The sequence below is a fragment of the Melanotaenia boesemani genome, chromosome 13, assembly GCF_017639745.1.
Source record: "Melanotaenia boesemani isolate fMelBoe1 chromosome 13, fMelBoe1.pri, whole genome shotgun sequence".
Lineage (NCBI taxonomy): Eukaryota > Metazoa > Chordata > Actinopteri > Atheriniformes > Melanotaeniidae > Melanotaenia > Melanotaenia boesemani.
In genome coordinates, this window is record NC_055694.1 from 20,394,905 (window position 1) to 20,408,828 (window position 13,924).

The following is a 13,924-nucleotide window of genomic DNA, read 5'->3' on the forward strand; positions in this document are numbered from 1 at the left end:
ACCCTTTCCTTTTAGAAACTCTAACCTCTCTTTGTAAGACTGATTTCTGATTTTGTGACACTCTGCCAGGGTATGTTGCTTTTCACAGTATGTACATGGCTTCTGGAAAGCATTGGAAGACTGGTGAGAAAGTTCTTTACCGTTATCAGCAGGCCTTTCCTTTGTAGCCTTGTTGAGGATTTATGTGCTGACAGCTTCTGACTAAGTCTCTGGCTTCACCTCTGGTAAACTGTTCAAGGTAATATAACCTGTCACTGTCACTATCAGCTTTATCATGAATAGTGTGATCAAAGGCCCTTAAGAAACGTTTAAATTCAAGTGGATCTCCACTGAAAACAGGAACATCTCTTTGGGGTAAATGTGACAGTTTATGCTGTTTGACCAACATATTAGTGAGATCATTTTGTTTCAGCATGACTTCACACAGGTTGCCTGCATTACTGTTGATGTCAGGTTGCTGTATGTCATCTTGATGTTTCACTTGATTGTCCTTTATGTGTGACTGTTCTGTGTGTTGATTACTAACATCTGGCATATGGTTGCTCAGCTGTTGGCTGCCTGGCAAACTCAATCCAGCATGAAAGCTAACACTTATCTTACTTTCTTCATTTTCACAATCTTCAAGCACCTTTATTTTGGCAGTAGAAGCAGCAATAGCTGTCTCAATCTCAAGCTGTTCTCTCCTTAGCTTGAGTTGGTGTTCTTCAATGTCCAATGCTTGCCTTTCTTTTAGAGATGCTGCCCGTGCAAGCAAAGCGGCACGTTCTGCCTTTTCTCTCTGTCAAGCAGATGCTATAGATGAAGATCTTGATGATCTTGAAGATCTTGATGATCGGCTACTAATAGCAGTCCCAATCTTACAGGATTCAGCTTTGTTTCTTTCTGTAAGTCCAGCTGTTACGGACACACTATCATCTGGATTTACATCCTCATCATGACACTTCTGTCTTGATGCCATTATCCAATTTTCAACTTCAGCCATAAAAGTACTTATTTGCTCCTTCTTTGGGTTGAACCAAAATGACTGATCCTTGTCCTTTACATCCTCAGGTAGCAGCAACAGTACATCATCATTTGCTTGCATAAACTCATTTAAAAGTTTTGGGCACACATTCAAATGTTCATTATCAGTGTCCGGATTCTCATTGTCTTTCATTAGACAGTTAATTTGTTAGTCTTTGATGTTAACTGTGACAGTTTGGATCTTCTTACATTGATGTGCCTGCTCAGTTGTTCCTCCAGGCCTTTTTCTGTGTATTTAGGCGCCCTCTTGTGGCTAGCTTTGCTACTGCAGCTTTGCGTCCTGGATCTGGAAGCTTGCCCTTCGTCCGCCATGTCGTTCTTGTTCAACAAGTGCTCATGAATTAGGTCTATGACATAAAGCACTGTGGGCTTTCGTAGTATTTTTCATCTTTAACAGACCAATCATCCTTGTTGTCTTATTTCCTCAGAATGCTGAGTTAGACACGTTGTCAAAACAGCATGCTAACGTCCATGCAACTTTTCTTCTTTTTTTTTTCTTTTTACAAGTTTGGCTCTTACGGTGGCAATGAGGTTGTCTTGCTCTGAAGCAGCGGGGTTGTTTTACTTAATGTAGTGGCTATCTGTAGTTTTCTTCTTGTTCATTACCTTTTACATGAGTCTATTAACCACTTCATAAACTTACGGATGACATGAGACTGTCTTACTCGTTGAGTATTCATATTCAAGTAGATCCTGAAGTTTTATCAGTGATACATCCGCCAAGGAAAGTTTCAGTCGCTTTAAAAGAAAGTATTGAGAAAGAACTGAAACGAATGGAAAGTCTTGGTGTCATAGAGAGACAAACTGAGCCCACAGATTGGGTGAGCAGCATGGTGACTGTCTTGATCCACAAGATTTAAATAAGGCTATAAAAAGAGAACACTATCCTCTAAAGACAGTGGAGGAAGTAGTATCAAATGCCTAATGCAAAAGTTTTCTCTGTTTTGGATGCAAATCATGGCTACCAGTTAGATGAAGAGAACTTCAAACTCTGTATTTTCAACTCACCACTGGGAAGGTACAGATTTAACAGACAGAGGTGCTTGGAGCAGCACCTAGAAGGACAGGAAGAAGTTAGTTAATGTGGTTGATGATATTCTGGTGTGGGGTGAAGACCAAGAGTCACATGACAACCGATTGAGAAAGCTGCTGGACAGACTGAGAACAATAAACATGAAACTCAATAGAGACAAATGCAAAACTGGACTCACTGAAATAAGCTATATCGGACATGTATTGAGCAAAGATGGACTGAAACCAGACATATATCTTAGAGCCACAACACAAAATAGAACTGCAGAGGTTCTTGGGAATGGTGCAGTATGTGGCAAATTCATCCCAAATCTCTCAGAAGAGTCTGCACCACTCAGGAGGCTGCTGGGGGCAGAAACCAGCTGGCACTGGGAACATGAACAACAGAAGAGCTTCTCAAGACTCAAAGAACTTGTGAGTAACACACCAGTGCTAAAATATTGTGATGTAGAAAAGCCTGTCATACTCTCAGTTAATGCAAGCACAAGTGGTTTGGGAGCAGTAAGCCTAAAAGAAAGTCACCCTGTAGCATATGGCTCCAGGTCACTCACAGACTGTGAAAAAAGATTTGCTCAAATTGAAAAAGAGCTGCTAGCTATTGTCTTTGGCTGTGAACGATTTCACCAATACCCGTATGGTAGATCTGTGCATGTTGAATCAGATCACAAACCGTTAGAGATTATTTTTAAAAAGTCTCTTCACAAGGCTCCAGCCCGGCTGCAGAGGATGTTAATGAGGCTTCAAAAATACAGCCTACAGATGAAGTATAAGCCTGGTAAAGAAATGCACATTGCAGAGCCAGCCTGAAGGATCTCCCAGATGCCACACAGTAGGAGGAGTTGGATGTGAGCTACATAACCCAACAGCTACCAGTTTCAGAAGAGCTCAGTCAGTTCAAAGAGGCCACACAGCAAGATGAGAGGCTGAAACTGGTCATAGCAGCAATACAGAATGGATGGCCTGAGTCATGAAGACAGGTTCCAGAGGAACTACAACAGTACTGGACTTTCAGAGAAGAGTTGTCATACTCTGATGGACTTGTGTTTAAAAATTCAAAACTGATTGTGCTAGTAAAGATGGGAGAGGAGATGCTGGAGAAAATTCATGAATCTCACATGGGCATTGTGAAAAGCAAGGAAAGAGCCAGAGATATCCTGTTTTGGCCAGGGATGGCCAAAGAAATTGAGGATGTGATACAGCAATGTGCAGTGTGCAACAAACACAAAAACCTAATATATATATATATATATATATATATACGAAAAACAAAAAGGAAGATGTCACGTATCTGTGCAGTACTGGAGATCACCAGTAGATGATGCTGTAGCATTGGCATATGTTGTTTAATAGGCACCTGCAGTAGACAATAAAGTTTGTTCAGGCTACCACACTATGGCTCTTAGTCCTCTTATGGCTCTTATTACAGTTATTAAGTAGTAAATGTCTGCTGTGGATCATTTATGTGTCATAGTATAATGATCTAACAAATGAGAGAAGAATAGAAAAATCATTCATCCCTCCAGATGTTGATGAGTTGGTGTAACACCTGGTGGAGATGTAAAGGCACACTTAATAATGATGTGTAATTCCTTATTGATCCTGTAGGGAAACTCTCCCCTTGCTTGCTTTGCTGTGAGCAGATCAGCCCTGTTCCATACTAACTGTCCAACATATCACTAAAAATGCTGAAAGAATGTAGTTGTAGTCTTGTAAATAGTGATTCACAGTCTTTGTCAAATCTCAGTCTGAGACTAAACTGAGACTGTCTTTAGATGTGAGCAGGTGTGAGCTGGTAGTTTTATAGAGTCTTTTTCAAATCTTTTCAAAGTCTCCTGGTGTAAGCCCAACTGATTATTACTGTCTCTCTATGCATATGTGTGTTTTATGATACACTGAATGCATCATGCACCTAGACACAGACACAAAATCTTTAATTACTGTTAAGCCTGCTATATGTTCGGGCTGACCACAACCCCCGTGGAGGAGCTGCAGTGAGCATAACCCCCTGATTAGGGGCATCATCAAAACCGGGCCCAGATGACTGCAAAGTAACACTGTAAAGTCCACCTTCAGTATCAGCTTGCAAAGGCAGACCTGGAAATTGAATATTTAATACTGAAGCATAGAAATCCATGGACACATAAGGGGTTTCCCAGTTCAGGGTCTGCACACTTCAAAGTGCGGATTCATCGGCTACATATGTCATCGTGGTGCGACAAGCACTGTCCCAATCTGAAGAATTAGAAGAGCCTCCAAATTCACCCTTCAAATCCGCACTTTGTTTGGCCTCAAACAAAAGCTGCTGGTGATGCATCCTTCACGGCCTCTTTTCTCCCAGAATTTATTGCGCACAAGACGGTGGAGAATGAGCAACCAAGCCCAGAAGAGTAATTTTAGGTTTCAGTAAAGTTTTTGAAGAAAAAAAAGAGTACTTTTTTTAACTACATGTTAGTAAAAATGTTATAAAACCAAGTACATTACCTGTTTGTTAAATGGTAAATTAAAACTGAAGTGTGTACCGGCTGGAAAACAACAGCGTTTTCTTCTTTTCTTCTTCTTCTTCTTACTGTTGGTGTTACTGGTCGGTGTTAACATTCACTGAAGTGTCCTATGAGTAATTTCAGAGCTTTAAGTGCTTCAACGTCCAATGTTGTCTTTATGGGAATTTCTTGTTTCCTATCCTTGTTCTTTTTTCCTTGTATCATAGTACCCTGTGTAGTTTTCTGCTGCTGTAGCCCATCTGCTTCAAGGCTGGACGAGTTGTGTGTTCAGAGATGCTATTCTACATACCTTGGTTGGAACCAGTGCTTATTTTACTTCCTGTTTGCTTTCGATCGTCTCCAACCAGTCTGCCCATTCTCTGACATCAACAAGACATTTTGGTCCAGGCAACTGGTGCTCACTGGATATTTTCTCTTTTTCAGACCATTTTCTGTAAACCCTAGAGATGGTTGTGTGTGAAAATCCCAGTAAACACTCAGACCAACAACCATGCCGCTATGAAGGGCCGAAACTGTCATAATCAAAAAATAAATAAATAAATGAGGAAATAAATAAATAAATAAGGAAATAAATAAATAATTAAATGTATTTTTTTATATTTTATTAGTTGTTAATGTATTCATCTATTTTATTTTGCCAACTTTATTTTTATTCCCATAGTTTTATTTATTTCCACAGCAATTTATTATTTTTACACTTGTTTTTTATTTTCAGTTATTTTTTATTTCCACATTTATTTTTTTCCTAAGTCCATTTTATTTAATTCCTCACCCATTACTTTTATTTCCTCCTTTATTTAGTTATGCATTTATTTTTACCTTCCTACATTTCCACTTTTCCTAATGGACACATTTACTTTCCTTCACTCCTCCACATTTTTACCTTTCCTCACCAATTATTCCCCTTGAGTGTATGCTGATGAGGTAGGCTTTTTTAACTTCCATGTCAACCAATCAGCTCTGTGTCCTTGTGTAAACTTCAGTTTCAGTTGCGTTTATTTCAAAGGGACAATGCATATTCATGAATATATAAATGTAAATATGCCAGAATTAGCCCGAAGGCTACTTTACATCTGTAGTCCCTGGCAGGTCAAAGAGATAAAAACATCATATGACATTACAACTTTGCACAATATACAGACTAAGATCAAATTATTAATAACAATTCATAAGACATGGGAAAAACAACACAATAAGACACAATCATGACATACAACAGTAACATTTACATAAGAGCACAACATCAATGATCACATGTAAACTTGCCCGCTGAATCAAGGTAACTTTGCTACACTAGCTTGGAGTGATTCCAAGATCTTTGGTGACTGTGGTTGTAACATCACGCTACGACATTGTACCATGTACAATGCATCAACAGAGCCCCACACTAGCAATGTAAACAATAACCCGAAACCAAGACAGAAACTCAAGAAGTAACTCACCTAACTGACTGTACCAACCCTGATTGAAATCAGTGCTTGTTCTGCTGAAGTTAAACAAATTCTCTCTTTTATAAGGGATTTTTCCTAAAATCACCGCCTCTGTAGGACCAATATTTTTCAAGAGTGGCCCAAAAAGTGTTTGCATAAATTATATCACTGGTAGAAAGACAGGGATAAATCAAACTATAATAAAGAGTGAGGAGACCATTTGTGCAAATTAAATGGCTAACCCTCCTTATTATCCTAATTTATTAACTTTAGACCTAACCCAGTTTACATGTTCTCTCCAGCTTAAGTCTGCATCAAAATTACTTCTACAACTCTACTTTTATTCTATTCTATTCTACAGTCATTTAGCAGGTGCTTTTATCCAAAGCGACTTACATTTGAGAGTAAGAGCAACACAAGCAAGAATTCAAACAAGATGGGACATAATTAAGTGGTAGTCAGACTGCTGTGAGTCCAGTTGGACCCAGGTGTTGCCACGTAGTGCTAGAGGTAGTGCATATAATTTTTTTTTTTTTTTTTTTTTATATAGTTTTTTGTAAGTCATTTTGTTTTAATACAAGATCATCAAGCAATTTTAACTTGGGCATAGGTGCACAATTTCATCACACATACTTGGTGTGTTAGCTGCATTTACAGTCACACATGAGTGGTAACCTGCAGAGGACAGAACTACACTTATATATTGGTTTCATATTGGATTTAATTAACAGACCACTATATGATTCTGTTTGACAGTTTATTTTAATAAGTATTATCACATATATTCTAAAACTGGCACACATTTTGGGTTATATTGTGGTGTAATCAATTGTTTTCTTTTGCGCCTTTTCAGTGGCTCTAGTCCCTTTGCTTGGGAACCAGCAGGTGGCCACAGCGTGGAGCCAACTATCTGGACCACACCACACACCAGAATCAGGGGGGGGGGGGGGTGTTCCTTTGTAGCTTGGTTATGTTTTTGTGTGTTACCCCTTTGTGTCTTTTTGTTTGGGCTGATCAGCCGCTTTTGGTTTACCCTTGTGTCCCAGTTGTTAGGGCAGTTTATTTAATTGGTTTGTTCGCTTTGTTTGAGTTATTTTTGTCACAAGTTATTTAAGTAGAGTTCTGTTATGTTGACCTCTTTTATGTCTCCGATTACTCCTTTATTTTGTAAGTTGCTTTGGATTACTTTTTTTTTTTTTTGGTTACTTTTACTGTTACTGTTGGGATTATTGTTTTTAGAAGACATCTGAAACAAGATCAGACAGACCAAAAATGGTCATAAAATTAAAAAAATAAAGAGAAACCATCAAGCTGTTCACTGTAAGACAGAAATGGGGGACTATCAAGTTGTGTTCTCAATGGATAAAAAATTTCTATAAAGCTCCCCTTGGCAAAGCGAATTTGTTTGGCACAACGCAGCAACCGGATCATCACTCTGCTTGCTATGACGCTGTACAGGACAACCTATAAAATACTAATAACAAAGCTCTGGCGAAAATCATTGCAGTCTGCCTTGTCTGTGTGCATGTGTTTTAAATGAGCAAGTTTTAATTGAAGTAAGGAAGGAAATTTTATTTATATATCACCTTTCACAGATAAAAATCACAAAGTGCTTTACAATAAGAAAAAACAGATTAATAAAAGATTAATGTTGTAAAATATGTATGTTGTTTATTGTTTTATTGTAACTATGCTACAACCCTCTTGGCCAGTAGATCTTTGATCTTAATGGGACTAACCTGGTTAAATAAAGGCTAAATAAATAGATAATTCCTTGCTCCATAGGGTGATGGCTGCTGGTAGAAACCTTTCTGCTCCCCTGTACCTTTCTGTTTTGCAAGAATCTTGACAAAGTCTCTCTGAACACACACTGATGTTTCTTTAGTGTAGTGTGGAGAATGTCAGGAATTTTCCATTATTTTCAGTAGCTTCTGCAGCATACTTCTCAGGAACAATCAGCTTCAGCAGCTCCAGAGTTATCCCTAGCACAGAACCAGTCCTCTTCATCAGTTTGTAGTCTCTGGTAAAGTATGGTGATGGTATAAAGTAGTTCATTTTACCAAACTTATTTATAACAGTGGCTCCTGATGCCATATTTCCTCATTACAACATCATTTTGTATATATCATGTTGCCATGAATCTTATGCTCCAGTTTTTAAATATACCATAAGACACTTTAATTGGCAGTCACCAGTAATGCAAGGAAACAGTATGATCAGTTAATATCACAAAAGGCAAAAGAAATTAAAAATAGGGAAAATATTTTTTAATTCAGAGTACAGAGAAAAAAGTTGTCTCAGCATAAGGAGTCAATGAACACTACAGTTTCTACAGAACAAAATAAAAATCTGAAAATTGAAGTCTAAAGACCAGAAAGCAATGTAAGCTGGTTTGATTTTATCTTGTACAAAGAGAACATCAGTAACTTCTGTTGCTAATCTAGATTTAAATGAAGAAGAGAATTCCTAATATCATGAGAAAGCCAAAGACATTTTAATATATAACATATGCAATAAAGTGTTGTCCATTAGTCGTAGTTACTGTACATTGCATTGGCAATCTAGAGATGGAAATGACAAATCAATCAAAATGATCTTGTTAAGAAATTATCATGTAGTTCTAATATTTAATAACAAATAAACTAGTACTAATAAGATGATACACTACTGCAGTGTTTGTAGTTTTTCACATGGTGAAAAGCAGATGGCCACTGAAGGTATTATGACGATTTCCGTTGTCAAAAATCCTTGCGTTAGCCCAGAGACGCATAAACACAACATCTCCAACCTCTAACAGTAGGCTGACTCCGTTAGAACTTGCAGCACCATGAGAAGGCTGATATTCATATGCTATGAACACATGTTCTCCATTCTTCACCAGCACAGCAGCTGAAGCATGTGAAGCATGTCCATGTCCAAATATGTAGAACTGAAATTGGTAGACTCCTCTCACTGGTGCAATGAAAAACCCTGTAGGACGACATCATGATCATCATTGTATTATTATTATTATTATTATTATTATTATTAACACTCATCATCAGACGAAGTAGCAGCAGCATAATAATTAAATTCTTTTAGTAAAGAATCATCTAGAAAAAATTTACAAATGTACAATGTACAAAGACAATGTAATTAATAATTAAAATGTGTAAATGTAAGTACCGCTATGTGGGTTGTAGGCATTTCCAATATTTGTAACAACATGTCTGAAGACCAGATTAGTGTGAGCATTAAATGGTCCAAAAGTTCCTGATCCAGAGGCCAACAAAGAGGCTGAGAAAGCCACACGTTTCACTGTGGAATAGAAACAGCTGTATTAAGGTTACTGATGCTGCAATAATACAAATGATGTAACACTAACTTTGTTGCTAACTCCACTAACCTTCTCCTTCTGTCTTCAGAACCTCCAACTGGTTTTCTGTGATGTTTGCTCTGGTTTTAATAGTAGCCAGTTCTCCGTCCTGTGCTGAAATTATATTATGCAGAAAAATGCAATGTGAAATAAAGCACTGTATTCATTGTTATTCATTACTGAAGGATTTAATTTCACAGCTGTACTAATGCTGCACAGCAGTAGAGGGATCACCAACTGTCCTGCAGGTTTTAGACGTTTCCCTGCTGCAACACCTGATTCAAATGGCAACTTGTTGTCAAGTTCTGCACAAGCCTCTTAATGACCCATTAATAATTTGACTCAGGTGTACTGCAGCAACTAAACATGTAAAATCTGCAGGACAGTGGGTCAACAGGTCCCCACTGCAATTGATCCCTGCAATAGTGCATCAGAAAACTCAATAATTTTTTAAGGTCTTGAAATAACTGCAAGATGAGTACAGAAAATATTCATTTTAAACTTTTTAAAATTGAATAAAAAATCTATATTTTAATTAATTTATTAAAATAAATCCAATATTCAATAACTATTCCTTACATCTGTATTTTTCTAATAAACAGAACCAGTAAAACCGTGTTTACAGCAGCTCTGATCCCAGTTTAATGTCATCATGGCAAAGTCACACTTTATGGAAACTGTTCAGTAAATGTCTCGTTCTTCTTCTAAACACATTTAGTGAAGCCAGTCGAACGGAGATAACATTATTTTAGTACAAAGGTAGGAACAAGCTAATGTTTACACAGCTGTGGCTCTAAGCTTTCAGATTACAGGGACTAACTTCTCAATGTGTGTTTTAAGGTGGATGAAAGTGGATGTGCTGGATCCAGTGTCCAGTGACGTTCCAGTTCACTGGCGTTATTTTCATCCCTCTTTATTATGTTTTTAATACCCAAGGGATACAGTGGTGCTGTAGCAACAGATATGTTAGCATTTCTATTGTTTTGATTGATTGTGCATGTGGACACGTCTATGTTAGCTCAGACTTTTGCAACTCCAGGTCTTTCATCTTTTTTTCTTGATCTAAATATAGACAACAAATGAAGAGGAGATGTTATTGACTAAACAAGTTTCTGTTGTCTCTGATTATTAGTGGTGTTATTAGTCAATTTGCAGACTGTCAACATATGATATAAAGCAATACCTTGGTACTGTAGTTTCAGCCTTTCCAGCTCTGTCTTTTGCAATTCCAGCTCGTTTATCTTAGCTGCTTGGGCTGAAATGTGACAAAACAACAAAGGTTTGAAAACGTTAACTTTCCTCTTTTTGGGAAGAAGTTTTTTTATTGTGATGTTTTATTGAATTGCTTTACTTTGCAGATAAACTGCTTTCAAAACTCAAGTAATTTTTTTTTATGACTGAGGTACAAATTGTAGCTAGCAGCACATCGAACAACCAATAATCACATTCCACCTTTAAAGATGAAGAACCAGATAGAGTTGGAGGAACCCACTGGAGGTAAACAGAACACAGCTGCCAAATGTTCATGACAGTTCTTGGGTGTCCTGCCATCATTCTGGCTACTGTTTTTCATGACACAGCTAAATGTGCCATCTTATGCTCAGACATGCTGATAGCTGTAAAAGGATTAGTGAGTCTCCCTTTTTAAGTATAAATATGCTCCAACATAAAAACATGTAGAATTGTTTCATTCAGTTTGTGTAATATGTTTTACAGCCTGGCTGGTTATGTGTGTGCTGTGATGCTAAATTCATTTCTGGATTCTAGGAGTTAATGGCAGCATCAAAACAGATCTGGTGATATGGTACCAGTGATATAGGCAATTAAAAGTTCCAGCATCCAGTATGTCTTTCTGTCTTTTGTTCTGTATCCTCCTGTTTTTTTGGGGGGATTTTATTGAATTTCTGTTTTTTTTTTTGTTTTTTTTTTTTTTTTTTTATCCCAGCATTCAGAAATCACTCAGTCATCTCTGTTGACATAACCAACATACCTTCGTTGTCTCTCTGTAAGTACTTCACCTCGACCTTCAGTGCAGCCACAGAGGCGATCATCTCTTTCAGCAGAGCAGGAATGTCATATGAACAGGTCTGTTGATGTTCAGAAACATTTCCCAGTTCTCTTCCCTGCGATGCAGTTTGCTTTAAATGTGCAATAATTTCATTGTCAGACTCTGCTTGTAGCTGAGCTGTGAAGAAAAAGCTGATTATCAGAAACAGTGAAAAAAACATTCTCATCTCAGTTTGCAGTGTCAGTCTCTGCAGTTCAACTTTGTGGTTTCTGTGTGACTTAAATAGTGTTTTGTTTTTTGTTTTTTTGACAGATTGACTAATGATTACCAAAGTTGTTGATTAGAAACGTGCAGGAGATAAGACTTGTTACTTTGGACTTGTAAAAAACAAAAAACAAAACAGTATTTAGTGATAAATTACATATTATTGTCTGCATGTTGAAGTTTTGATCTTAACGTGTGAATAGCCAGAAAAAGATAGCTGTCATGGTTCATGGTCAACCCAAAAATGAAAAATCTAAACATTTGTGCAAACAGTAATTAAACAGTGACTCAGACATAAATTGCTTTGACTGTGGGTCTTATTTCTTGAAATTGGGATTTCTTTTTAGCACATTTTGAAATAAACAGAAATGAATACAACTGACAATAAAGAACAGAAAAAGTCAGGCTTCTCAAGCTTAAACTTGTAGTTAAACTAGTATGAGAGAAAGATAAATGAGGTAATACTAGTCGACATAAAAATAAACATCTAAACTGTAAAAACAAGCAATGTTTGTGTGAATATATAAACACTATAAATCAACAAATTGCCTTTTAAACATATTTTTAAACATTAGGAAACTTGCCTGTAAAATAAAAAAAAAATACATCATTGCATAATTTAGTTTCTCTGTATCTTATAAAATTTTATTGTACCTAGTACTTAAATAAAGAAGATAAAGACCTGCTGACTGGACCTTTGAGTTAACTTTGAGGACAAAAATGATAAAATCTCAGTTTTATTTGAAAGCATTTCATAGATGAAGCCCAAAGTGGCCCAAAAAGTATTTGCCAAAAGCATATCATAGGTAGAAAGATACGGATAAATCAAACTATAATAAAGAGTGAGGAGACATTTTGTGCAGATTAAATGGCTAACCCTCCTTATTATCCTAAATGATTTATTAACTTTAGACCTAACCCAGTTTACGAGTTCTGCATAAGTCTGCATCAAAAACGACTCCTATAACTCTACATGATAATGCCTGAGGGGGTTCAGTTGACTCAGGTTTAATTTGAAATACATCTCTTGGCTACAGCTTTTACTGTTGCACGCATATTTAATATTTCATTGAGAACGTATATCTGTTTGCATATGAAGGAAAGCCACTTTGGAAATTTTCTTTTAGACAAGCTGTGATCAGAAGCCAAACCAGAGCCTAAACCTAAACAAGCAAAAGCTTTCTCAATATACACTGAAGGTTGCGTGACATCCTTTCAAAAGTTTGGGAAAATATTTATATTTGACAACCTCTTGTCACTATGCAACATACTTGGATAAGTCAGATTTAAACATTTTATTAATCTTGAAAAAAAAAACATTAATATAGAACCATCTGAAAAGCAAAGGCTCTGGCAACATTTACATGTATGGACCTGTATTTAGATGACATCTAAAACAAGATCAGATGGACCAAAACTGATCATGAAGTTAATTAAAAAAAACAAACAAAAAAAAACATCAAGTTGTTCTCCATAAGACAGCTGACTTACTAATAGAAATGGGAGACTGTCAAGTTGTGTTTTAATGGATAATTAATTTCTGTAAAGTATTTCTAAAAAAACAAATCCATGTTAAGTATGTAAAAAGTGAAGCTTGGTCATTGTTTCCAAAAACCACAGATACATAAAATCCCAATGTTTCTTAACCAAAGGAGCTCAGTGTCTTTTCCATGAGGCATGCGCAGAGTTTGGAAGCCTGTTGATTCTAACAAAACATAAAGCAACTAGTGTTGTTGCTTATACCCATACAAATATTGGGAGAAGGGCTAAAAAGCAAAGAGGATGGAACTTTAAGCATAGTCATAGTAAAATAAAATAGTGGTCTAAATTTAAAAATATCAGTCAGCTCAAATATAAATCAGTTGTACCCGGACCAAGGACAAATAACTCTCCATTCTCATTGAGGAAAAAGTCATAGTGGTAAACAACAAAAGGGCTGTAAACTGGTTGTAAACTCATTAGCCAAGATTTACCAGAAACCTATTTAGGAAAGAAGGTATTTTCTCTTTTTGTTTCCTCAATAAGTTACACATGAAGTGATTCATTTAGAACACGTGTCTTTAAAAAAGCAACAGCACATCAGAGAAGGCCAAAGCAATAAAATATATCTTTTTACAGCTTTATATATTTTTCTCTCATTGATAAGTCTCTGCCAAAACCAAAACAGGTATCTATTCATACAGCAAACATAAAACAAAGAAGGATTGTGTTGAGTAATATAATAAAAACATGACAAAACAACCAGAGTAAATTTTACAGTAATCTCAAAAATTTGAAATAATTTTACCTTTTTATAAATTTTGTAATTTCT

The 13,924-nt window shown here is 36.6% G+C and overlaps 1 protein-coding gene and 1 long non-coding RNA gene across 3 annotated transcripts; one reads left to right on the forward strand and one right to left on the reverse strand.

Moving 5' to 3' along the window:
* Nucleotides 1-8,238: 8,238 nt before the first annotated feature.
* On the reverse strand, nucleotides 8,239-11,607 carry LOC121651462 (complement C1q-like protein 2). 2 transcript variants are annotated; one of them, XM_042003696.1, is made up of 5 exons: nucleotides 11,332-11,575; nucleotides 10,525-10,596; nucleotides 9,372-9,455; nucleotides 9,152-9,283; nucleotides 8,239-8,956 (listed from the first exon to the last, which is right to left on the reverse strand). In XM_042003696.1, the coding sequence occupies exons 1-5, from the start codon at nucleotides 11,573-11,575 to the stop codon at nucleotides 8,673-8,675; spliced, it is 816 nt and encodes a 271-aa protein (XP_041859630.1). In that variant the 3' UTR covers nucleotides 8,239-8,672. The 2 variants fall into 2 exon arrangements, with proteins under 2 accessions (XP_041859630.1, XP_041859631.1); XM_042003697.1 differs by lacking the exon at nucleotides 10,525-10,596 and having other exon boundaries at nucleotides 11,332-11,607.
* Nucleotides 10,358-11,557, forward strand: LOC121651466. Its single transcript, XR_006012438.1, has 3 exons — nucleotides 10,358-10,380; nucleotides 10,553-10,838; nucleotides 11,287-11,557. It is a non-coding gene; the product is annotated as an uncharacterized LOC121651466 (long non-coding RNA).
* Nucleotides 11,608-13,924: the final 2,317 nt, after the last annotated feature.